Source organism: Pseudophryne corroboree, chromosome 5 (assembly GCF_028390025.1).
Source record: "Pseudophryne corroboree isolate aPseCor3 chromosome 5, aPseCor3.hap2, whole genome shotgun sequence".
Taxonomy (NCBI): domain Eukaryota; kingdom Metazoa; phylum Chordata; class Amphibia; order Anura; family Myobatrachidae; genus Pseudophryne; species Pseudophryne corroboree.
The window spans coordinates 691,467,578-691,494,208 of record NC_086448.1 but is presented as its reverse complement, the minus strand read 5'-3'; the positions used below and the strand labels follow the sequence as shown (position 1 = coordinate 691,494,208).

At 46.9% G+C, this 26,631-nt stretch overlaps 1 protein-coding gene across 9 annotated transcripts in view; it reads left to right on the top strand.

Annotated features, from left to right (window-relative positions):
• Window positions 1–26,423, top strand: part of PDE7A (phosphodiesterase 7A) — a 593,823-nt gene extending 567,400 nt beyond the window's left edge. For all 9 annotated transcript variants that reach the window (XM_063923814.1, XM_063923815.1, XM_063923817.1 and 6 more), the window contains 4 exons: window positions 13,821–13,965; window positions 15,069–15,165; window positions 16,776–16,856; window positions 24,433–26,423. In XM_063923814.1, coding sequence (XP_063779884.1) covers window positions 13,821–13,965; window positions 15,069–15,165; window positions 16,776–16,856; window positions 24,433–24,602 — 493 coding nt within the window. In that variant the 3' untranslated portion in view covers window positions 24,603–26,423. The remainder of the gene's footprint in view (window positions 1–13,820; window positions 13,966–15,068; window positions 15,166–16,775; window positions 16,857–24,432) is intronic.
• Window positions 26,424–26,631: the final 208 nt, after the last annotated feature.

The following is a 26,631-nucleotide window of genomic DNA, read 5'->3' as shown; positions in this document are numbered from 1 at the left end:
AAACTGTCTGCCCTGTACCCTGTGTGTATGTGGGGTGTACAAGCAAACATGTCTAGAGAGACTGTCTCATATGCTGCAGAGGATTTATCTTCTCAGGAAGATCCCATCCCACGTAATCAGGATTGCACTGTTGTAGCACAGATCCCAGCTAGAGAACCGGAGTGGTTAGCCTCTCTTAGGGGGGCTATTTCTCAGATTTCTGAAAGGGTTACAAGGACTGAGCATGCAACTCAGGTATTGCAATCCTCTATGGCAGTATGGTCCGATACTGCTCCCTCGGGGCCCCCTGCGGTACATTCTCACAAACGTGCTCTTGACCAAATTATACAGGATGACACGGATACCGATTCTGACACAGCAGACGGTGATGGGGATGTGTCAAGGGGGCCGGCATCACTTGCTAAGGGGGTGCAGTTGATGATTGAGGCCATGCGGGATGTGTTACATATTTCTGACACACCTCCTGAGCAGGTTGAGGAGGCCTTTCTCTGACGTCCTTGTGGATGCTGGGACTCCGTCAGGACCATGGGGATTAGCGGCTCCGCAGGAGACTGGGCACAAAAGTAAAAGCTTTAAGACTACCTGGTGTGCACTGGCTCCTCCCCCCATGACCCTCCTCCAAGCCTCAGTTAGATTTTTGTGCCCGAACGAGAAGGGTGCACACTAGGTGGCTCTCCTGAGCTGCTTAGTGAAAAGTTTAAGTTTAGGTTTTTTATTTTCAGTGAGTCCTGCTGGCAACAGGCTCACTGCATCGAGGGACTAAGGGGAGAAGAAGCGAACTCACCTGCGTGCAGAGTGGATTGGGATTCTTAGGCTACTGGACATTAGCTCCAGAGGGACCGATCACAGGCCCAGCCATTAATAGGTCCCAGAGCCGCGCCGCCGGCCCCCTTACAGAGCCAGAAGACAAAAGAGGTCCGGAAAATCGGCGGCAGAAGACGTCCTGTCTTCAACAAGGTAGCGCACAGCACTGCAGCTGTGCGCCATTGCTCTCAGCACACTTCACACTCCGGTCACTGAGGGTGCAGGGCGCTGGGGGGGGGGGCGCCCTGAGGCGCAATAAAAACACCTTGGATGGCGAAAAATGCATCACATATAGCTCCTGGGCTATATGGATGAATTTAACCCCTGCCAGTTTTCCTTAAAAAAGCGGGAGAAAGGCCGCCGAGAAGGGGCGGAGCCTATCTCCTCAGCACACAAGCGCCATTTTCCCTCACAGCTCCGCTGGAAGGACGTCTCCCTGACTCTCCCCTGCAGTCCTGCACTACAGAAACAGGGTAAAACAAGAGAGGGGGGGGGGCACTAAATTGGCAGATTAATCAATACAGCAGCTATATAAGGGAGAAACACTTATATAAGGTTGTCCCTATATATATATATATTATATATAGCGCTCTGGTGTGTGCTGGCAAACTCTCCCTCTGTCTCCCCAAAGGGCTAGTGGGGTCCTGTCCTCTATCAGAGCATTCCCGGTGTGTGTGTGTGTGTGTGTGTGTGCTGTGTGTCGGTACGTTTGTGTCGACATGTATGAGGAGGAAAATGGTGTGGAGGCAGAGCAATTGCCGGTAATAGTGATGTCACCCCCTAGGGAGTCGACACCTGACTGGATGGTCTTATGGAAGGAATTACGTGACAGCGTCAGCACTTTACAAAAGACTGTTGACGACATGAGACAGCCGGCAAATCAGCTAGTGCCTGTCCAGGCGTCTCAGACACCGTCAGGGGCTCTAAAGCGCCCGTTACCTCAGATGGTCGACGCGGACCCAGACACGGACACTGACTCCAGTGTCGACGGTGAGGAGACAAACGTGACTTCCAGTAGGGCCACACGTTACATGATCACGGCAATGAAGGAGGTTTTGAACATTTCTGATACTACAAGTACCACAAAAAAGGGTATTATGTGGGGTGTGAAAAAACTACCCGTAGTTTTTCCTGAATCAGATGAATTAAACGAGGTGTGTGATGAAGCGTGGGTTTCCCCCGATAAAAAACTGATAATTTCTAAAAAATTATTGGCATTATACCCTTTCCCGCCAGAGGTTAGGGCGCGGTGGGAAACACCCCCTAGGGTGGATAAAGCGCTCACACGCTTGTCTAAACAGGTGGCACTACCGTCCCCGGATACGGCCGCCCTCAAGGAACCAGGTGATAGGAAACTGGAAAATATCCTAAAAAGTATATACACACATACTGGTGTTATACTGCGACCAGCAATCGCCTCAGCCTGGATGTGCAGCGCTGGGGTGGCTTGGTCGGATTCCCTGACTGAAAATATTGATACCCTGGATAGGGACAGTATATTATTGACTATAGAGCATTTAAAAGATGCATTTCTATATATGCGAGATGCACAGAGGGATATTTGCACTCTGGCATCAAGAGTAAGTGCGCTGTCCATTTCTGCCAGAAGAGGGTTATGGACGCGACAGTGGTCAGGTGATGCGGATTCTAAAAGGCATATGGAAGTATTGCCTTATAAAGGGGAGGAGTTATTTGGGGTCGGTCTATCGGACCTGGTGGCCACGGCAACTGCTGGGAAATCCACCTTTTTACCCCAGGTCGCCTCTCAGCAGAAAAAGACGCCGTCTTTTCAGGCTCAGTCCTTCGTCCCCATAAGGGCAAGCGGGCAAAAGGCTCCTCATTTCTTCCCCGGGGCAGAGGAAGGGGAAAAAAACTGCATCAGGCAGCCTCTTCCCAGGAACAGAAGCCCTCCCCCGCTTCTGCCAAGACCTCAGCATGACGCTGGGGCCTTACAAGCGGACTCAGGCACGGTGGGGGGCCGTCTCAAGAATTTCAGCGCGCAGTGGGCTCACTCGCAAGTGGACCCCTGGATCCTTCAGGTAGTATCTCAGGGGTACAAATTGGAGTTCGAGACGTCTCCCCCTCGCCGGTTCCTGAAGTCTGCTTTACCAACGTCTCCCTCCGACAGGGAGGCGGTATTGGAAGCCATTCACAAGCTGTATTCCCAGCAGGTGATAATCAAGGTACCCCTCCTGCAACAGGGAAAGGGGTATTATTCCACGCTCTTTGTGGTACCGAAGCCGGACGGCTCGGTGAGACCGATTTTAAATCTGAAATCCTTGAACACTTACATACAAAGGTTCAAATTCAAGATGGAGTCACTCAGAGCAGTGATAGCGAACCTGGAAGAAGGGGACTATATGGTGTCTCTGGACATCATGGATGCTTACCTCCATGTCCCAATTTGCCCTTCTCACCAAGGGTACCTCAGGTTTGTGGTTCAGAACTGTCATTATCTGTTTCAGACGCTGCCGTTTGGATTGTCCACGGCACCCCGGGTCTTTACCAAGGTAATGGCCGAAATGATGATTCTTCTTCGAAGAAAAGGCGTCTTAATTATCCCTTACTTGGACGATCTCCTGATAAGGGCAAGGTCCAAGGAACAGCTGGTGGTCGGAGTAGCACTATCTCAAGTAGTGTTACGACAGCACGGGTGGATTCTAAATATCCCAAAATCGCAGCTGATTCCGACGACACGTCTGCTGTTCCTAGGGATGATTCTGGACACAGTTCAGAAAAAGGTGTTTCTCCCGGAGGAGAAAGCCAGGGAGTTATCCGAGCTAGTCAGGAACCTCCTAAAACCAGGCCAAGTGTCAGTGCATCAATGCACAAGGGTCCTGGGCAAAATGGTGGCTTCTTACGAAGCGATTCCATTCGGCAGATTCCACGCAAGAACTTTTCAGTGGGATCTGCTGGACAAATGGTCCGGATCGCATCTTCAGATGCATCAGCGGATAACCCTGTCTCCAAGGACAAGGGTGTCTCTCCTGTGGTGGTTACAGAGTGCTCATCTTCTAGAGGGCCGCAGATTCGGCATTCAGGACTGGGTCCTGGTGACCACGGATGCCAGCCTGAGAGGCTGGGGAGCAGTCACACAGGGAAGAAATTTCCAGGGCTTGTGGTCAAGCATGGAAACGTCATTGCACATAAATATCCTGGAACTGAGGGCCATTTACAATGCCCTAAGTCAAGCAAGGCCTTTGCTTCAGGGTCAGCCGGTGTTGATCCAGTCGGACAACATCACGGCAGTCGCCCACGTAAACAGACAGGGCGGCACAAGAAGCAGGAGAGCGATGGCAGAAACTGCAAGGATTCTTCGCTGGGCGGAAAATCATGTGATAGCACTGTCAGCAGTGTTCATTCCCGGAGTGGACAACTGGGAAGCAGACTTTCTCAGCAGACACGATCTCCACCCGGGAGAGTGGGGACTTCATCCAGAAGTCTTCCAATTGATTGTAAACCGTTGGGAAAAACCAAAGGTGGACATGATGGCGTTCCGCCTCAACAAAAAACTAGACAGATATTGCGCCAGGTCAAGGGACCCTCAGGCAATAGCGGTGGACGCGCTGGTAACACCGTGGGTGTACCAGTCAGTGTATGTGTTCCCTCCTCTGCCTCTCATACCCAAGGTACTGAGGATTATAAGACGGAGAGGAGTAAGAACTATACTCGTGGCTCCGGATTGGCCAAGAAGGACTTGGTACCCGGAACTTCAAGAGATGCTCACGGAGGACCCGTGGCCTCTACCTCTAAGAAGGGACTTGCTCCAGCAAGGACCCTGTCTGTTCCAAGACTTACCGCGGCTGCGTTTGACGGCATGGCGGTTGAACGCCGGATCCTGAAGGAAAAAGGCATTCCAGATGAAGTCATCCCTACCCTGATCAAAGCCAGGAAGGATGTAACCGCACAACATTATCACTGTGTTTGGCGAAAATATGTTGCGTGGTGCGAGGCTAGGAAGGCCCCGACAGAGGAATTTCAACTAGGTCGTTTCCTGCATTTCCTGCAAACAGGACTGTCCATGGGCCTAAAATTCGGGTCCATTAAGGTTCAAATTTCGGCCTTGTCGATTTTCTTCCAAAAAGAATTGGCTTCAGTTCCTGAAGTCCAGACTTTTGTCAAGGGGGTACTGCATATACAGCCTCCCTTTGTGCCTCCAGTGGCACCCTGGGATCTCAATGTGGTTTTGGGTTTCCTAAAATCACATTGGTTCGAATTACTTGCCACAGTGGATCTAAAATATCTCACATGGAAAGTGGCCATGCTGTTGGCCCTGGCTTCAGCCAGGCGCGTATCAGAATTGGCGGCTTTATACTATAAAAGCCCTTACCTGATATTTCATTCGGATAGGGCGGAATTGAGGACTCGTCCTCAATTCCTTCCTAAGGTGGTTTCAGCGTTTCACCTAAACCAACCTATTGTGGTGCCTGCGGCTACTGGGGACTTGGAGGACTCCAAGTTGCTGGATGTAGTCAGGGCCCTGAAAATATATGTTTCCAGGACGGCTGGAGTCAGGAAATCTGACTCGCTGTTTATCTTGTATGCACCCAACAAGCTGGGTGCTCCTGCTTCTAAGCAGACTATTGCTCGTTGGATTTGTAGTACAATTCAGCTTGCACATTCTGTGGCAGGCCTGCCACAGCCAAAATCTGTAAATGCCCATTCCACCAGGAAGGTGGGCTCATCTTGGGCGGCTGCCCGAGGGGTCTCGGCTTTACAACTTTGCCGAGCAGCTACGTGGTCAGGGGAAAACACGTTTGTAAAATTCTACAAATTTGATACCCTGGCTAAGGAGGACCTGGAGTTCTCTCATTCGGTGCTGCAGAGTCATCCGTACTCTCCCGCCCGTTTGGGAGCTTTGGTATAATCCCCATGGTCCTGACGGAGTCACAGCATCCACAAGGACGTCAGAGAAAATAAGAATTTACTTACCGATAATTCTATTTCTCGTAGTCCGTAGTGGATGCTGGGCGCCCATCCCAAGTGCGGATTGTCTGCAATACTTGTACATAGTTATTGTTGCCAAAAATTCGGGTTTTGTTGTAGTGAGCCATCTGTTCTGGAGGCTCCTCATGTTATCACGCTGTTAACTGGGTTTAGATCACAAGTTATATGGTGTGATTGGTGTGGCTGGTATGAGTCTTACCCGGGATTCAAAAATCCTTCCTTATTGTGTACGCTCGTCCGGGCACAGTATCCTAACTGAGGCTTGGAGGAGGGTCATGGGGGGAGGAGCCAGTGCACACCAGGTAGTCTTAAAGCTTTTACTTTTGTGCCCAGTCTCCTGCGGAGCCGCTAATCCCCATGGTCCTGACGGAGTCCCAGCATCCACTACGGACTACGAGAAATAGAATTATCGGTAAGTAAATTCTTATTTTTTCACAGACAGTAAGAAGGCCCCTCTCACCTTCCCGGCATCTAAGGAATTAAATGCTATATTTGAAAAAGCCTGGGAAAACCCGGAGAAAAAATTCCAGATCCATAAAAGGGTCCTGATTGCTTTTCCCTTCCCAAAAGACGATAAAAGTCCCCACCTATAGTTGACGCCTCTGTCTCCAGGCTGTCAAAACAGGTGGTCTTACCAGTCCTGGGATCTACCGCGTTGAAGGACCCGACAGATCGCAAAGTGGATGCTACGTTAAATCCATATACACGGCATGGATTTCTAAAGCTATAGCCAAGTGGTCAATCACTCTGCAGGAGGACTTGACTAGGATGTATAAAGGTGACGTTGATTTATTTTTGCGTAACATACAAGATTCTGCAGGGTTCCTGGTAGACTTCATGAAGGATCTAGGTTCCATGGCTGCAGGAATCTCCTCCATGTCCGTCTCGGCTCGCAGGGGTCTCTGGCTGCGCCAATGGTCTGAGGACGCGGAATCCAGGAAAAGTGTGGAGAGCCTACCCTATACAGGTCAGGCTCTGTTTGGGGAGGAAGAAAAAACGGAAAGCGCTGAGTTCCAGGAAATATATGAGACGATGAGAGCCAACAATTCAAAATTAATACAGATTTATTAATATTGTAAATAAAATAAAAATAAAATATGAAAATAAAAACTGCATATAAAACCTATAAACGTATATTATAAATCACCTCTGTATACTCCGTATCTTGGCATAAAATGAGCATAAGTTCATATCATTAGTGGATGAAGAAAAAGTCCATGATTGATATATCGATAAATGCTTTGCAAATAGCCGGCAAAGAAAGATGTGAAGGTAGTCCCGGATTGTAGCTGACTAGGTATGAACACAGAGCCGCTGGCAATTATATGAGGGACTGTAATCCCAGAGTAGTGTTTGTTTCAAAACACCTGGTTCAAGGTGATTATTTTACCTCTCCTGTGGGCTGGCGATGGGCCGAGCGTCCTCGGCCTGATGTCCTGCAATGCCCACTTGCGCTATGCAGCGTGATGGAGGTTCAGATGATATCCCGGGTGTAGAGGATAATGCCAGCGTTGTGTTATAGAGCCGCGTTCAGCGGTGGTGGGAAGCTTGGAAGCACTCGTACCGGAGCAAGGCAAATGGTGTATCAGTGGTAACACCGGAGTAGAGGTGAGCTGGAGGCGGAGTCCTAACGCGTTTCGTCACGCTCCACGTGACTTTGTCAAAGGTATACTCCTGCCAATGACTGGCCGATATTTAAAGCCAGTTCAAAGGTTCTAACAGCTGTCTAAAATTAAAATCAGGTGCAGTTGTATTAACGAATGTCGGCTCTCATCATTAAGGAATAAACATAATGCAGTGTTAAATATAACACTGCATTATGTTTAAAAATGTTACACAAATAAGTAAAGGTAAAACGAAGAACTATATTATGCAAGGCTTGTCAGTCAGTAACGTGAATAGATCACAAGGTATTGGAGTCAGACCATACTAAGAGGATTTAACAATTCATAATATTGATTATATTCAAGTAATAAATAACTAACCAGTGAAACAGTCTATATCATTGGTGTCTAATAGCTAATAGCTCCAATATTACTACGAAGGAAGAGGTAAAGAAGATAGAGTGTTAGTGTTACATTTTTATACACTAGTGTTCAGCGGCTCGTGTGGCGTTGACCGCTTAACCACAGACCCGCTATAGTTAAGGGACCATGAGTTCGCACCCAGTTAACATAACTTAGCGGGTGCCCTCAGAACTTTTAGTTTTAGCATTAAATTATTTATTGCCTCATTATTATAGACATTTCCCTCTTCTCTTCTCTTTACATTCTGAGAATGCATAAATGACTCCTTAAAAAGAGGAAGGGAAGTCGGAGATTTGTCTCTCTTGAGTTTTTTTCCCATATAGCACACTAGAGCCATTAACTATATAAATTGCATCACTGGTTAGTTATATATTGCATATATGTAATTAAAACTTATAAATTGTTAACTCCTTTTAGCCGAGTTCCATTTTTAATATCTTGTGATTTATCTATGTTACCGACTGATAAGCTCTATATAATATAGTTTTGTGTTTGTTTTTTATTATCTCTGTTATATTTAACACTGCATTATGTTTATTCCTTAATGATGAGAGCCGACATTCGTTAATACAACTGCACCTGATTTTAATTTTAGACAGCTGTTAGAACCTTTGAACTGGCTTTAAATATCGGCCAGTCATTGGCAGGAGTATACCTTTGACAAAGTCACGTGGAGCGTGACGAAACGCGTTAGGACTCCGCCTCCAGCTCACCTCTACTCCGGTGTTACCACTGATACACCATTTGCCTTGCTCCGGTACGAGTGCTTCCAAGCTTCCCACCACCGCTGAACGCGGCTCTATAACACAACGCTGGCATTATCCTCTACACCCGGGATATCATCTGAACCTCCATCACGCTGCATAGCGCAAGTGGGCATTGCAGGACATCAGGCCGAGGACGCTCGGCCCATCGCCAGCCCACAGGAGAGGTAAAATAATCACCTTGAACCAGGTGTTTTGAAACAAACACTACTCTGGGATTACAGTCCCTCATATAATTGCCAGCGGCTCTGTGTTCATACCTAGTCAGCTACAATCCGGGACTGCCTTCACATCTTTCTTTGCCGGCTATTTGCAAAGCATTTATCGATATATCAATCATGGACTTTTTCTTCATCCACTAATGATATGAACTTATGCTCATTTTATGCCAAGATACGGAGTATACAGAGGTGATTTATAATATACGTTTATAGGTTTTATATGCAGTTTTTATTTTCATATTTTATTTTTATTTTATTTACAATATTAATAAATCTGTATTAATTTTGAATTGTTGGCTCTCATCGTCTCATATATTTCCTGGAACTCAGCGCTTTCCGTTTTTTCTTCCTTTCTTTTTTTAAATTATCACTACCACACATAGTGTTTACGGATGCGCAGTCTTCCAGGATAACTTTATATTCACGATTAATATTATTTGTGAATTCACACAAACAAAAACTGTGGGGCGCTTTTTAACAGTGAGTTGTTGCTTTTTACCTTTGTTAGTCTGTTTGGGGAGGCGCTGGATGCGTGGATTGCCACGGCTACCACGGGTAAGTCTCCTCTTCTCCCCTCAGCTGCATCAGCTACAAAGAAGCCTTTTACTCCCAACACTTCACATTCCTTTCGGCCCGCTAGGTCTAGAAAGAACAAGCCTTCTCACACTTTCTTTAGAGGTGGTCGTGCCAAATCCAAAAAGCCTGCTCCTGCAGGTTCGCAGGACCAGAAGCCTGCTTCTGGTACCTCAAAGTCCTCAGCATGACGGTGGACCGCACAGCCCGGAGGTAGGTCAGGTGGGAGCAAGACTCCGGCATTTCAGCCACGTCTGGGTGTCATCTGGCCTGGACCCCTGGATACAGGATATTGTGTCCAGGGGGTACAGGCTGGAGCTCCAAACTCTCCCACCTCACCGTTTCTTCAAATCAGGCTTGCCAGCTTTGCCGGCAGACAGAGCTATTCTACTGGACGCTATCCGGAAATTGGTAGTATCCGAGGTCATTGTTCCAGTTCCACCTCATCAGTTGAACAAAGGTTACTATTCGAACCTTTTTGTGGTACCGAAGCCGGATGGTTCGGTAAGGCCAATTCTGAACTTGAAATCTTTGAACCCTTATTTGAGGGACTTCATATTCAAGATGGAGTCTCTGAGAGCAGTTATCTCAGGACTGACGGAGGGGGAGTTCCTGGTGTCCCTGGACATCAAGGATGCGTACCTCCACATTCCCATTTGGTCGCCGCATCAGGCCTATCTAAGGCTTGCACTGTTAGACGATCACTATCAGTTTCAGGCACTGCCGTTTGGTCTCTCCACGGCACCGAAGGTCTTCACCAAGGTGATGGCGGAGATGATGGTTCTCCTCCGCAAGCAGGGGGTGAACATAATTCCATATCTGGACGATCTGCTGATCAAGGCATCGTCCAGGGAGAAGTTGTTAAGATCCATTGCTCTTATGACACATCTGCTCAAGGAGCACGGTTGGATCCTGAACCTTCAAAAATCTCATCTGGAGCCGACAAGGAGGCTGTCTCTCCTGGGGATGATCCTCGACACGGAGGTGCAGGGGGTGTTTCTACCAGTGGAAAAAGCGTTGGTGATTAAAAAAAATGGTCCGGGACGTCTTGAAGCCTGCCCGGGTATCTGTTCATCAGTGCATCTGCCTTCCTGGGAAGATGGTTGCCTCCTACGAGGCTCTACAGTACGGAAGGTTTCATGCTCGATCCTTTCAGCTGGATCTCTTGGACCAGTGGTCGGGATCTCACCTACATATGCACCAGAGGATACTTCTGTCACCGAAAGCCAGGATTTCACTCCTCTGGTGGCTACAACTACCACACCTTCTGGAAGGCCGAAGGATTTGAGTTCAGGACTGGATCCTTCTAACCATGGATGCAAGTCTAAGAGGTTGGGGAGCAGTCGCTCAGGGGGAGACCTTCCAAGGAAGGTGGTCAAGTCAAGAATCCCTTCTCCCGATAAACATCCTGGAGCTAAGAGCCGTATACAACGGCCTTCTTCAAGCAGCACACCTTCTGCAGGATCGGGCTGTTCAGGTGCAGTCGGACAACGTGTCCACAGTGGCCTACATAAACCGAGAAGGCGGAACAAAGAGCAGGGCTGCAATGTCAGAGGTGATAAGAATCCTCCTCTGGGCAGAAAGGCACGCAGTAGCGATGTCGGCAATCTTCATTCCGGGAGTAGACAACTGGGAAGCGGACTTCCTCAGCAGACACTATCTCCATCCAGGAGAGTGGGGCCTCCACCCGGAAGTGTTCAAGGAGGTGTAACCGGTTGGTGGGGGTTCCTCACATAGACATGATGGCCTCCCACCTCAACAAGAAGCTGCGGAGGTACTGTTCCAGGTCGAGAGATCCACAAGCAGTGGTGGTGGATGCTCTAGTAACACTGTGGGTGTTCACGTCGGTGTATGTGTTCCCTCCACTTCCTCTAATTCCAAAAGTTCTACAACTTGTAAAAAGAACAAAGGTTCTGGCAATCCTCATTGCTCAGACTGGCCAAGGAGTGCTTGGTACGCGGATCTGCTGGATCTACTGCTGGAAGATCCAAGGCCCCTACCTCTTCGAGCGGATCTAGGGGCAGTACGGATGGTGTAATGGTTAGCATTACTGCCTCACAGCACTGAGGTCATGGGTTCGATTCCCACCATGGCCCTAACTGTGTGGAGTTTGTATATTCTCCCCGTACTTGCGTGGGTTTCCTCCGGGTACTCCGGTTTCCTCCCACAATCCAAAAATATACCGGTAGGTTAATTGGCTCTCAACAAAATTAACCCTAGTGTGAATGTGTCTGTGTGTACATGTGATAGGGAATATAGATTGTAAGCTCCACTGGGGCAGGGACTGATGTGAATGGGCAAATATTCTCTGTAAAGCGCTGCGGAATATGTGTGCGCTATATAAATAACTGGTAATAAATAAATAATAAATAAATAAATCTTCTACTGCAGGGGCCGTTTGCTTATCAAGACTTACCACGGCTACGTTTGACGGCATGGCGGTTGAGCGCCAGATCTCAGCTCGGAAGGGTATTCCGAGTGAGGTTATTCCTACGCTGATACAGGCTAGGTAGGGGGTAATGTATAAACATTACCATCAAATTTGGAAAAAATGTGTCTTGGTGCGGTGGAGTTTCAACTTGGACGTTTTCTCCTTTTCCTGCAAGCAGGTGTGGATATGGGCCTGAGATTGGGCTCCATCAAGGTCCAGATCTTGGCTTTATCCATTTTCTTCCAAAAACAATTCCAAAAACGATTGGCTGTCCTCCCTGAGGTTCAGACCTTTTTGAAAGGGGTTCTGCACATCCAGCCTATCTTTGTGGCGCCAACGGCACCCTGGGATCTTTATATGGTGTTGCAGTTCCTGCAATCGGATTGGTTTGAGCCTCTACAGGAGCCTGAAATCAAGTTTCTCACATGGAAGGCAGTCACTTTGTTGGCCTTAGCTTCTGCTCGATGTGTGTCGGAATTGGGGGCTTTGTCCTGTAAAAGTCCCTATCTGGTCTTCCATGAAGATAGGGCGGAACTCTGGACTCGTCAACAGTTCCTTCCTAAGGCTGTGTCGGCTTTTCATATCAACCAACCTATTATGGTGCCAGTGGCTACTGACTCCTCAATTGCTTCAAAGGCCTTGGATGTCGTGAGGGCTTTGAAGATTTACGTGAAGAGGACGGCTCGTTACAGAAAATCTGACTTTCTGTTTGTCCTCTTTGATCCCAAGAAAATTGGGTGTCCTGCTTCTGAGCAGTCGATTTCACGCTGGATCAGGTTCACCATCCAGCATGCATATTAAATGGCAGGATTGCAGTGTCCAAAATCTGTTAAGGCCCACTCTACTCGTAAGGTGGGTTCTTCCTGGGCGGCTGCCCGGGGTATCTCGGCTGTACAGCTTTGCCGAGCTGCTACTTGGTCTGGATCGAGCACGTTTGCAAAGTTTTACAAGTTTGATACTTTGACCTCTGATGACCTCAAGTTTGGTCAAGCAGTTCTGCAGGAACCTGCGCGCTCTCCCTCCCGTTCTGGGAGCTTTGGTACATCCCCATGGTACTAATATGGATCCCAGCATCCTCTAGGATGTAAGAGAAAATAGGATTTTAATTACCTACCAGTAAATCCTTTTCTCGTTTTACATAGAGGATGCTGGGCGCCCGCCCAGCGCTTCTTTATCCTGCAATGGTTATTTGGTTCAGTACTACCTGGTTCCTAGGTAAGTTCTGCGTTCTTTACTGTTTCAGTACTGTTTCAGCTGTTGCTGAGTTTTCCGGCATGTTGGCTGGATTTGTCTTGTGTGAGCTGGTATGTATCTCGCCACTATCTGTGTATTTCCTTCTCTCGAAGTATCTAGTCTCCTTGGGCACAGTTTCTAAACTGAGTCTTGTAGGAGGGGCATAGAGGGAGGAGCCAGCCCACACTGTTAAACTCTTAAAGTGCCAATGGCTCCTGGTGGACCCGTCTATACCCACATGGTACTAATATGGACCCCAGCATCCTCTGGACTACGAGAAAAGGATTTACCGGTAGGTAATTAAAATCATATTTTTTCAAACCCAGCCTGTGGCATGGCAGTTAGGGGCCGATTGGCTGGTACTTTATCTCCAGTGACTTTGTGTCCATCCAAGGCTTAGTAAATAGACCCTATTTATATCTCTGTCCACTTTATCACACTTCAAAGCTTAGTACATCTGCCCCTAAGATCCGAAAGTCTAAGAAAAGCTACTTGTGGCACCATATGGCGTATTGAGGATAAGTGAATGAGGACATATATGTACCACTTACATGTATTAGGGTTTGTTTTGAAGGTAGATATTTCCTATAGATCATTGCAATAACCATGCCCAAACTATTTTTTTGTCTTACTGTAATGTGGGCAAACATGAATTGGAGAAGTACAGTAAATACTGTAAGACCCTTTTTTAAATGGTTTCTTTATATCGCTTTACAGATGTTTGTGTGTTACTGAGCTGTTGTCGCTTACAGTGTGTAGTTTTATGCTGGTGTTTAGCTTGTAACAGCTAAAGTAGTTTCTCTGTTTGTTTGTATTCTAGACAACGTATGGAAAGCCAGTTAGGCTCAATCATTCTTGCTACAGACATTAGTCGGCAGAACGAATACCTGTCACAGTTCAGGACCCACCTGGACAGAGAGGACTTATGTCTGGAGAACGCTGGGGATCGGCATTTTATTTTGCAGGTATTTTAATGTGCAACACAGTCACTGTGTGCAATGAGTGGGACGTGTAAGTGCTTAGCATCCTACATAAGAAATTCCACTGGACTTAACCGTTTGTAATGTCCCTACAAGAACTTCCTTTAGTGGAATTCTAAATAAACCACTAGGGAACTGCTGAATAAACATCCACTGACCGTTACCTGTGCCACATTTACAGTCTCTGCAATAATCTATGCAACTTGGCGGAGAAGAGGAGAACACAGGGCAGTCCCATCATAGCAGTCTTTGAGTACACCAGAATTAGGGTGGCCAATCCCGGAATCGGTGGGATCTCGGGATTCCAGCCTAAAATTGGCTTGGATTCAATCCTGGGATTGGAGCATCCAATCCCGGGGATTTCGGGAATGGCCACCACTTCCATTTTCACTATGCCGTGCAGCCTCAGGAGGCTCAGACATTGCCCGGCTCCCCCTGCTCAGCTGCCCCTCGCCCCGGCTGTGCACACTGTGCAGCGTGACATGAAGTCAGAGGTCATGCTGCGCAGCCAGCCGCCCACCGGAACTCACCGCTGCCAGCAAGTAGTCCACCCTCCCTCCCGTCCAGATTGGGGTGAGTTATCTGGGCTGGTCAGGGCAGGGGGGGTGGGACACATTGAAAAACAGCCAATCCCAGGAATCCCGGGATTCATCATTTTTCAGTCCCGATTCCTGGGATTGAAAAAATGGCCTGGGATTGGCCACACTAACCAGATTAGATAGATCTGCAAAGAGTCTTGTTTGAGTATCCCAAATGGCTTGGTGCATGCAGCTAGGTTTAACATGCTCCTGACATGTCTGAATGTAAGATAATTTCCTTAAGAAAAACAATGTTAAAAATCAGTAGATTAATGACGTTTTACTGCAGAAATGTAATGTTGTAAATTGACATCAGCTGTCTTCTTTAAAAAGTAAAAATGTCTGATACCAATAAACACAAATGAATTCTTGTTCTGACATGACACGCTGATGAAAGAAGTCACATGCAGCAGATGTACAGAGCCTGGCTGTACCTATGGACAAATATATGAATTTGAAAAGTACAGTTAACATGGTTAAACTACAGCCTGTATGTCTCCTTTATGACAGATGGCTTTAAAGTGTGCAGACATCTGTAATCCATGTCGGACCTGGGAGCTCAGCAAGCAGTGGAGTGAGAAAGTAACCGAAGAATTCTTCTACCAAGGCAAGTAAATAACCAGGTGTAACTAGAAGCTGGCTTATACAGAGGATTCCAGACAAGGGACCACGAGTATTATAGGCATGGTTTGGATAATTTGAAGGACATTAAAGGACATGTTCACCTGTGGACGTTCCTATCTTACCTACCCCATCTTGCTTCTCTTAAACTGTGTAGTAGGGGTATCGTGAGGACATCCTCTCTCCACACTGATTGCCGGGGCTCCAGGTGCCATAGGGAATCCTGTCCATACTCCATGTGGCATATACAATACGTTACGTAAATATAGGTAGAACTCGTCCAAAAATTAACTTCTCTTTTAATGACTGAAGGAGAAGATAGTAATTGGAAGGAGAATAGGGGTTTACAACTGCATGGATGGGGGACAGAATATATAGCAGGAAGGAGCCTTGAGCAGCAGAACGTGAGCTCTGCAAGAAGATATCTGGAACCTCACCTGATCAGTGCGGGGAGACCGCTGTGGTAGAGGTGTGTATTGTCATTGGTGTAAATTGTTTGTATGTGTGGTTGTAGATTTAGCATGTGTTATGATTGGCTGTACTTGAATATTTAAATATGTGTGTGTTGGGAGTGTGTCCTCAGTGTTCTGAGCTTGAGGAGGCTGTTAGGTCTCAGTGATGATGGCACTGTTCCTAGTGAGTTGATAGCCTACATTCTTTTGGATATTGTTTCAGCTTACAAACTACATCCTCCATTGTGTCTAGGCAACATGTACTTGTATACAGGGGTGTAGTATGGTATGCCGGTGGCTGGGATCCCGGCGGACAGCATACCGGAGCCGGGATCCCTGACCGCCGGCATACAGACAGCTGGGCGAGCGCAAATGAGCCTCTTGCGGGCTCGCTGCGGGCACGGTGGTGCTCTATTTATTCTCCCTCCAAGGCGGTCGTGGACACCCGAGAGGGAGAATAGTTGTTGGTGTGTCGGGATTCCGGCGCCGGTATACTGGGCGCCGGTATACCGACCGCCGGTATACAGACAGCTGGGCGAGCGCAAATGAGCCCCTTGCGGGCACGGTGGCACGCTATTTATTCTCCCTCCAGGGGTGTTGTGGACCCCCAAGAGGGAGAATAGTTGTCGGTATGCCGGGTGCCGGGATTTCGGAGCCGGTATACTGTGCGCCGGGATTCCAACAGCCGGCATACTGAATACCACCAGTATACACACTTCAGTGAAAGAAGTTTGTGGCCAGTGGAGTACAACAATAACATTTATTGATGTCACTCCCAACCTCTCTGTTGTAATCTGATTTTGTCTTTATTTTACTACTGCAGTCTCCTGAGATGGAAGCTGGTGTGACCATCTAGTAATGCATAAGGGCAGAAGAGATATTCTAATTTATTATTATCTATTATATTTTAACATTGTCCAAGTTTATTCCTTGTGTCCAGTAAACGGGGATGTCACCACCTGTTTACTGATGGGGTTGTTAACGCATTGCAGATGTAGACATTTAGCAGACAGGCATCTCTTTATCTTGTACCGTTATGAGATGTCAGAAATGCACCCTTTCCCCTGTATATACAGTATGTTGTGTAAGATACAGATGGATCAGTGCGAATAAGACTAATGAACATTTTATATTTTTTTATTAGGGGATGTGGAAAGGAAATGTAATCTGGATCTCAGTCCTTTGTGCGATCGGAATACATCAAACAAAGCCAACATCCAGATTGGTAAGAGGATGATAGATAGACAGATACGCTGTATTATGCTAGTGTTCAGGCTAACATGCTACCGAATAATAATAAAGTACATGAATCCCCATTCATTTTCAATCATATTATTGCCCCTCCCTATTATTATTATTGTTATCATTGTTTATATAGCGCCACAAGGGTTCTGCAGTACCTAACAAAGTACATAAACAAATAAGCAAAACAAGAAAACAGTGACTTAGGGGTATATTCAATAAGAGTCGGGTCCATTCCGACATGCAGTTGTCGGAATGGACCCGACAAGCCCTATTCAAAGAGCGGCCAAATCCGACTGTCTGATTTGGCTGTTCCCTGTGTCCTGTCCTGCCGCTGCTGTCGGGGTGCGCTGACGGCAGCGGTGGGGGAAGCAGTGTGCGGCGGCCGGCAGGGGAGCAGTGTGCGCCGGCCGGCGAGGGAGCAGCGTGCGGCGGCCGGCGTGGGGAGTAGTGTGGCGATCGGCGTCCGGAGCTGGCAGCGGGGGTGATGTCTGCGGTGGCGGGGGAGGCACTACAGGAAGAGAGGTGCCTGGCCGGGGGACGGCCGTCAAGGTAACTCTCATCCCCGTAGCCCGCCTCACCGCTCCCCGTCTCCTCGCCTCAATCCGACTTGTTTTCAAGTTGGATTGAGTTTGTCGGAAAAGGGGCCAAAACCTGTTGTCGGAAAAAATGTGCCCCTATTGAATAGGTTGGAACCTCTTCCGACCTATTCCAGTCGGAAACTGCTGTCTTTCCGACAAGACGGCAGTTTCCGACTCTTATTGAATACACCCCTTATAGTACAAGACTATATAGGACAAGAACATGTTATATAAACATTTCTGTATCAGCGGACATGACACTGAAATAAGCATCAGGGTGGCAGAAACCGAGGGTTATGTGCTGTTGTAGGAATTATGCGGTAGAAGATGGTCAGAGTAAGAGAAGGAAAAGCACATGAGGGAAGAGGGCCCTGCTCGTGAGAGCCTACATTCTGAAGGGGAATGGGCAGATAGACAAGGGTGATACAGATGGGGTAGAAGTGAGCATGCAGCAGAGGGTTAGGATGAGAGATAGCTGGGTTTGATGAAGAAGTGGGTCTTGAGACCCTGTTTGGAGAGAGTTGGGAGAGCCTGATAGGGAGCGGTAGAGAAGTCCAGAGGTAGGGAGCACCACGGGCAAAATTTTTGAGGCAGGAATGGGAGGAAGTAATCAGTTGGCAGAAGAAGCAACATGCATTTGTGGAGCGAAGAGGGCAGGTAGGAGTACAAGGAAAGATAAGGTCAGATAAGTGAATGGGTGAGTGATTTGTATGTGAGTGTGAGAAGCTTGGATTAGATTCTGAAGGGGAAGTGGAGCCTGTGTAGGGCTTGTAAGAGGGGAGGTGTACGTAGTACATTTGGAGAGAAAGATGAGCCAGGCAGCATCATTGAGGTTAGATTGGAGTGGAGAGAGGCAGTAGTCAGGGAGGCCAGATAGGAGATTACAGTAGTCCAATCTTGAGATGACTAGTGAGTGGCTAAGGGTTTTAGTAGCATCCTGGGTGAGAGGGTCTGATCCTGGAAATATTTTTTATAATGGAAACAGCAGGACTGCAAGAGGTACTGAATGTGTGCTTTGGGGTGTAGTATGGTATGCCGGCGGCTGGGCTCCCGGCGACCAGCATACCGGCGTCGGGAGCCCGACCGCCGGCATACAGACAGTGTGGCGAGCGCAAAGGAGCCCCTTGCGGGCTCGCTACACTATTTATTCTCCCTCCAGGGGGGTCGTGGACCCCCACGAGGGAGAATATCTGTCGGTATGCCGAGTGTGGGGATCCCGGCGCCGGTATACTGTGCGCCGGGATCCCGACATTCGGCATACTGAAGACCACCCGTGCTTTGAAGTAGATCAAGGAATCAAGGACAAGACCAAGACAGCATACGTGGGAGCTAGAGGAGATAGTTGTGCCGTCAGTAGATAATGAAATTGAGGGAGGTGAGGTTATGCGGGAGGGTGGGAAGATGATCAGCTCGGTTTTAGACATGTTAAGTAAAAGATGGCGCTGGGACATCCAAAATACAAGTGAGGAGAGAGGTCTTGAGAGGAAAGGTAGATTTGAGTATCATCAGCATAGAGATGATATTGTAAGTCAAAAGAGCTAATGAGCTCGCCTAAAGAGGATGTATAGAGAGCGAGAAAAGGAGAGGTCCAAGAACAGAACCTTAGTGGACACCTACTGTTAGAGGAAGTGCAAGGGAGGTGGAGTCATGAGAGGAGACCGAGAAGGAACTGTTAAGAGAGGTAGGAGTACAGCCAGTAGAGGGCAGTATCACACAGACAATGGATTTGCAGGAGAGGGTGGTCCACAGTATCAAAAGCAGCAGAAAGGTCAAGGAGAATAAGCAGAGAGTAGTGGCTCTTGGATTTGGCAGCAAATGGAGAGGATGGAAGCCATACTGAAATGGGTCAAGGGGGATTGGAGGAAAGTAAGGCAGTTGTAAACCATACGCCCAATGAGTTTGGAGGCAAAAGGGAGGAGAGAAATGGGTCGGTAGTCGGAGATAGTCTTAGGATCAAGGGCATGCTTGAAGACAGAGGGGACAGTGCCTGATGAGAGGAAGAGAATGAGGATGTGAACAAAATGGCAACAGACAGAAGGAGAGAGGTAACGGAGGAGGCGGGAGGGGATAATATATAGTAGGGAGGTTGAGGGGGGGTGAGAGAGAGAGAGTTGGTAAGAACGATGGGGAGGGGTGGTCAGGGAGTGGAGGGGGCAGGTTGTTGAGGTTCTGGTGGAATGTGATGTCCTGACATATGGAGTTAATTTTGGATGTGAAATATGTGGCAAAGTATGGAGTTCTTTAGAAAACACGAGTCTGAATTGGAGGCTCGGGTGGCCGCTTCAGAAGTGACGTATGTGCGAGATGGCACGGATGCTTCTAAGCTGGTGTGGCTTCATGCGCAGGGTGAATGGAATGATTATCTGTGGGGGAAAACCCAGCACAGACTTCTCTTCTCCTCACATGTCCAGTATGCTACGGGCGATAGACCAGGTTCTTATTTGGCCAATCTTGCAAGGGGTGACCGTTCCTCTCATACTGTAGTGGAGATTTTGGATTCAGCTGGGTCGGTGCTGGACCGCACCCCCCAGATCGTGGCGGAATTTGTCTCATATTATCAGGCATTATATAGTTCTCAGTTGACCTGTTCCCCACTAGAGCTATGTGACTACTTGGATGGGGTCCACTTGCCCTCCATCTCCAGTGAGGCCAGGGCCCTACTAGATGCTCCTTTGTCGGTGGAGGAGATTGAGACTGCGATCTCTGCCTCCCCCGATGGTAAGGCCCCTGGCCTTGATGGCATCCCGTCAGAACTGTATAAGAAATATATAAAATTCTTTGCCCCTTGGTTGCTTGAGTTGTTCAGTGAAATTCTTGCCCAAAGTGCGCTTCCCCCGTCTATGGCGGAGGCATTGATTATAGTGATTCCCAAGCCGGATAAAGACCCCAGGAGGGTTGAATCCTACCGTCCTATTTCCCTGTTGCCCACGGATATTAAAATCCTGGCCAAGGTTCTGGCTTCCAGACTTGGCCGGGTCGTCTCCCAAATTATTCACCTTGACCAAACGGGCTTCATGCCTGGCAAGTCCACTGCTGTGAATTTGAGGCGCCTGTTTACTCATTTTCAGGCTTCTCGGGAGGAGGACTGCTCTGCCGTTATAGCCTCCTTAGATGCCGCAAAGGCCTTTGATTCGGTGGAGTGGGCCTTCCTCTGGGAGGCTATGAGTAGGTTTGGTGTGGGCCCCAACTTTATCAAGTATGTTAAATTGTTATATTTTCAGCCCATGGCCAGAGTCTCGGTGAACGGGTTTGTCTCGGACTCCTTCCCCCTATCCAGGGGAACGAGGCAGGGCTGCCCTCTGTCCCCGACTGTTTGCTATCGCTATTGAGCCACTGGCGTGTTTGATTAGGGCAACTCAAGATATTGAGGGTATTAGGGTTGGCGCAAGGGAAGACAGGATAGCGTTATACGCTGATGACCTGTTGCTCTTTGTGGACGATTCTGTTTCCTCCTTACCTAAACTTCTTGACTTGATAACTGACTATGGACGTTTCTCCGGGCTCAAAATTAACTGGGATAAATCCACCATTACTCCACTTAGAGGCCCGGTTTCGGAGGTCCCGGTGATTCAAACCCCCCTTAAATGGGTAGACTCCTTCAAATACCTGGGGATATGGGTATCGAATAACCCTTGTACCTATGTTTCCCTTAATGTCATGCGGCTGATAGGGTATCTCCGCTCGAAGGTTAGGGTTTGGGGGTCTCTGCCCCTGACTGTTACTGGCAGGGTCAATTTGGTAAAGATGGTATACTTGCCCAAACTCCTTTATGTTCTCCAGCAATCCCCTATATATATTAACCTGAAGACATTTCGACAGATTGACAGTTTGCTTTCTTCTTTAATATGGGCCAGCAGGAGAGCAAGGCTGAGACTAGACGTTCTGTCCAGGCCGAAAGTGTTGGGAGGCTTAGCTCTCCCTATATTTCGATTTTACTACTATGCCGCGCAGTTGGCACATATATGGGAGTGGGTGAACGCCCCGGATGCTCTCACTTTGCACTCCCAATTGCTTTTCCAGATATACCCTGCCGGCTCTCCATTACAGATGCTTCTTTGTGGGAACCCTAACTTGTCCAAGATCCCTATAATAAGACAGGCCGTCCTCATATGGAAGAGGGTACATGTTATCCTGTTGGGCCAGGGTATTGACCCAGATACTCCTCTGGACAATGCCCTCGGCTTCCCAGAATTGGCTTCGCTGCGGACTGGGGCGGTGTGGGGGAGGTGGGGTGTGACGTCCCTGGGCCACTTATATAATGATGGTATACTGAGGTCCTTCCTACAGCTTCAGCGGGATTACAGTGTACCCTCTTCTCATTTCTACCGCTACCTGCAGCTGAGACACGCGCTTAACGCACAATTTCCCGAAACTCCTCCAATGATTGCCGACTCCCCGGTCAAGTCTCTCCTGCGGTCCCTGGGAAGCGGACATCTGGTGTCCAACATTTATGCAAGCATGCTTCGCTCTCACTACTCTGACCCGTTGTCCATTCTCAGGAACAAGTGGGAATCTGACTTGGGTGCCATCTCTGATGAGATCTGGGAGGGTGCTCTATGTTCTCCACGATTATCCACTACCACCACTAGATATCAGCAGATTCAACTGTTTATAATACACAGAGTATATATGACGCCGTTGCGCTTGCGACATGTAGGGGGTACCCACTCCTCTGGATGTCCTAAGTGCGGTAGTCTGGATGCAGACTTTTGGCACATTCTCTGGCAGTGTCCCAAGATAGCCGTATTCTGGACGGGTGTTACCGACGCCCTGGTGTCAACGGGTATTCCCTCGTCTGTGTGCTCCCCGACGACACGTGTGTTATCTGCTGTGGAGGAGAATGCCCTGGACCCCCCTGCCAAACGATATGTAATTAATCTGTGTGGCCTGGCCAAGGTGTGTATCGCCAGGCTTTGGCTAGCTAAGGATGCACCCACACTGCGATCCTGGGTCTCCCTTGTAAATGATACGGCCTCTCACGAGAAATATGTATACCTAGCTAGAAAAGCGGAGAAAAAATATCAGGACCTGTGGGGTCGATGGCTTGAGTCCCCGCTTTCTGGAACCCGGAGTGTTTAGATATGCTGCAGGGGATTAGAGTGGGTGTGTGACTTTTGATCTGCACTGGGTACACTGCCTCTTTTCTCTATGATATTCCCTGTGCCCGCGGTCAGCCATTCCCGTTCCCCTGCCATTGCTTTAGCTCTGAAATTAGCTCAAATTTATGTTGTGCTGCCATAGATATCCGTGTACAGCTTTCATTGATTTATATGCGCCTTGTTAGCATGCAATATTGATTCTAACTTACAACCTATGTCTCGGAATTTAGGCCTGCACCGGTGTTCTATGATAACTATGATAATTGGTCCCTAGTGGACAGGGGAATCTGCGTATTCCCTGGGCTGGGGATCTACTGTGGGTTGTGCTGTTGTTGTTTTTTTGTTTTGTAATGTGTTTAACGTTAAACAGGAAACTAATAAAAAAGTATTGAATAAAAAAAAAGTATGGAGTTCATTTTAGAGTGCTCATCCATGTCGGTAAGTATCTTCTATTTAAGTAAGGCACACACTCACATGGTCCCTCTCGCTCAAACACCAATCAAAATGAACTCAATCTATCCACAGCCCATGTCAGTACTTATCATCAGCATAAGGCCAGATAGCAAGTGTTCACTCTGTGGGGGTCATTCCGAGTTGTTCGCTCGTTATTTTTTTTATCGCAACGGAGCGATTAGTCGCTAATGCGCATGCGCAATGTCCGCAGTGCGACTGCGCCAAGTAAATTTGCTATGCAGTTAGGTATTTTACTCACGGCATTACGAGGTTTTTTCTTCGTTCTGGTGATCGTAGTATGATTGACAGGAAGTGGGTGTTTCTGCGCGGAAACTGGCCGTTTTATGGGTGTGTGTGAAAAAACGCTACCGTTTCTGGGAAAAACGCGGGAGTGGCTGGAGAAACGGAGGAGTGTCTGGGCGAACGCTGGGTGTGTTTGTGACGTCAAACCAGGAACGACACTGACTGAACTGATCGCAGATGCCGAGTAAGTCTGGAGCTACTCAGAAACTGCTAAGAAGTGTCTATTCGCAATTCTGCTAATCTTTCGTTCGCAATTTTGATAAGCTAAGATTCACTCCCAGTAGGCGGCGGCTTAGCGTGTGCAAAGCTGCTAAAAGCAGCTTGCGAGCGAACAACTCGGAATGACCCCCTGTGTTCTGAACCTACCACAGTCCATCTGGTGAAATGTGCACTTCTGCCTCCTCACCATGCCTAGAAGTATGAGGCCACCCACAGAAAAACAGGTGACAATCACCCTTGTTAGTTTCTAAAGGCAGATGTTTACTCGACGCACAGTGCATCAGGAGTTGTCCTTACACGTATAACTGCCATCTCGCGTATGTCACCCTGCTTTCATTACACGCTGGCATAGACTGCCACAAATCTCTCCACACAACTTTCTCTCCTTTAAAATACATAATTGAGCAGAGAAAAAGTATCCTAGTTCAACATTTTCATTAAAAGGTCATAAAATTTGGCATTTGTTGAAAACTGCTGCTTGGGTACACTGCTATAAGGAATAACTCTCTCTCTGCTTTAAAATTGTAAGGATATTAAAAACTTTGAGATCATGTGGCCTTAAGCTTTTAATTGGTGTTGAAGTTCCTCTGTGACCTTAGATTTCACCGTACAGAATGTATTACCCTCTAGATAATTCTTACTGCTTCAGTTACATTATCTGCAAGTGTGATCTATATATAATGTGACTTGGTGCCATATTAACGAATATGCTGCTTTCCCCAACTAAAATGAAGTCGGTCCTACTGCTGGGGGTGGTTACAAATTGTGTTTTCTGCGCAGTCCACACATTTGTTGGTTCATTTTAACAGTATTCTATTTCTTTTCATTCAGTTTTTGGCAAGCAAAACCAGATTTCCCATATCTTGTGCTGTATCTCACATCTTGTCTGTACTTTATTTCCCAGGTTTCATCACCTATCTGGTGGAGCCATTGTTTGTAGAATGGGCCAGGTTCAGCAATACCAGGCTATCACAGACCATGCTAGGCCACGTTGGGCTGAACAAAGCCAGCTGGAAGGGAATGCTGCAGGAACGGTCTAGTAGCGAAGAGGCCGAGCCTGGGTTTGATGACTGATCTATTTTACCTCAGGAAGATTGTACACCATGGACCTAGGGAATGTATCACAGCAGTGAGTGATCACAAAAGGTCTTGGTGAGAGATAAATTGATCCTGATTGCCAAGGTTACACATTTTTGAAGAAAAAAAATGCCAGCATTATTTATCTCCAAGTTTCCCTTTTAATTTTCACAGCTAATTATTTTTTTTAAGTTTTTTTTTTTTCTTTTACACAAGAAGACCTGAACATAGCAATATGCACATACCTCAGTTGGCTTTTGTATCAAAGCTTGAATATGCAAAGCACAGCAATGACTGTCTGAAACTGCAGGAAGTATCTTCATGTGCCACAGGTTTTGGATTTTTTTTTATTTTATTATGTTGTTTTTTCACACACAAAAATTGTGTTTTTTATTTTTGTTTTATTTAACCTTAAATTTTAAAGGAAACATTTTTGTTACCATTGGAAGAATATTTTTGTTTTTCCAGCTTCTGGTGGGAATTTTCCAGAATTTGTTGACTGATGTTCTAACTTCCACTTTGTGTTGAATTCTTGTTTGGAAATGTGAAGTGCCCACACTGCTTTGCTGCCTCGGCAAGTAATGCTGTTTACAAATACACTGAAAATATTGACTGAAGCTTGCCTTGAAGCATTGGTGTGAAGGAACCACTAACTGGATTTTTCGTTTTTTGTATGCTTATTTAAGAGAACAAATATTGACTGCAATCCTTCCTCTCCCTTAGTGCTACAAATCTGCGTTTTGGATACCACAGATCTTTCCGCGTTTTGCAATATTTCCACTAGCTTACAGCTAGGCTTCAGTCCAGAGATGGGTGAGAAATTCAGCAGCGTTAAATTTAGAAAAAAAATATGATTTTTATTTTTCATGGCAGAATGCGGTAACTGTATCCAGGCTGTTTTTGCAAAGCTACCACGAAACGCATTGCATGTTGGAACTTTTTTTTCTTCTTTCCACTAGTGAACACTTGAACTGCACGGAAAAGGTGGAATTAATGTAAACACCATATTCAGCTCAGGGTATTTGCCAATCTGAAATAAAGAGGGAAGGAAATTGTCGTTCGGACAAGGGTACAAATGCCTTTTTTTGCTGCAGTGTGCCTGTGTGTTTGAGTGAGAGGCCTGTATTGTGTGAGTGTGTGCATGCGATTGATTACGTGTCTGTACCACAGGTTTGGATACTGCCACACAATAGCTACTGTTGGACGACAACTTCTATTATTTTTAACACTCTATAGATGGTGGAAGTTGTAAGTCGGCAGCAGCAGCTGGTGTGGTAGCTCAAAAACCTGTGGTCTATAACTTTGGTTCAGTTGTCACAGCTAAAGGATTAGTGAATTGTAACAAATTGCTAAAATGCCTTAATCTATGCACAAAGCTAAGTGACCAAACGTGGTGTTGTTTTCTTTTTCTCCTAACATGTGCGTTTTTTTTCATTCTTTCTTTTAGTGAACTAGTTTTGTGAGATTTCGTTGTAGAATAAATTGTTTTTAGGACCAGTTGCAGGACTAATTTTAAACTTAAAACATTCCATTATTTAGTAATTTTGTTTTAAGTCTAGTGAGCACAACTGTTATCTATATAAAAAGAAAAAAAAAACTGGTGCTTTTTTAGCTAATTTGTATTTTCTTTGTTATTGCTGTTAAAGACTGTTTATCATCTGTTTACAGTTTGTTGCAACAGACATTTTTTGTTTGGGGGGGAGGGGTGAAGGGAAGATGGCTTAAGCGTAAAGCCATTTGTACGCGGCTTTGCTATACTCATTTTAATACATGCCTGTTGCTGTTCAGTTTTGATGAATAAAAATAAAACCAAAACAAGTGTTTGTTTTTATGTGTTTTTACTTTCAGTATTTAATGAGAGCCATTTCCCTGCTGCAATAACACAATGTATTAGATGACTTATAGAAGAGTTGCGTCTTTAACATATATTTGTTTTTGCAAGTGGAAAAAATGGTTTAACCTATTGCTGATGTAGCAAAGCTCCCATTATATTAAATCCGCGAGTAACTATGCCAGCTTGAATATT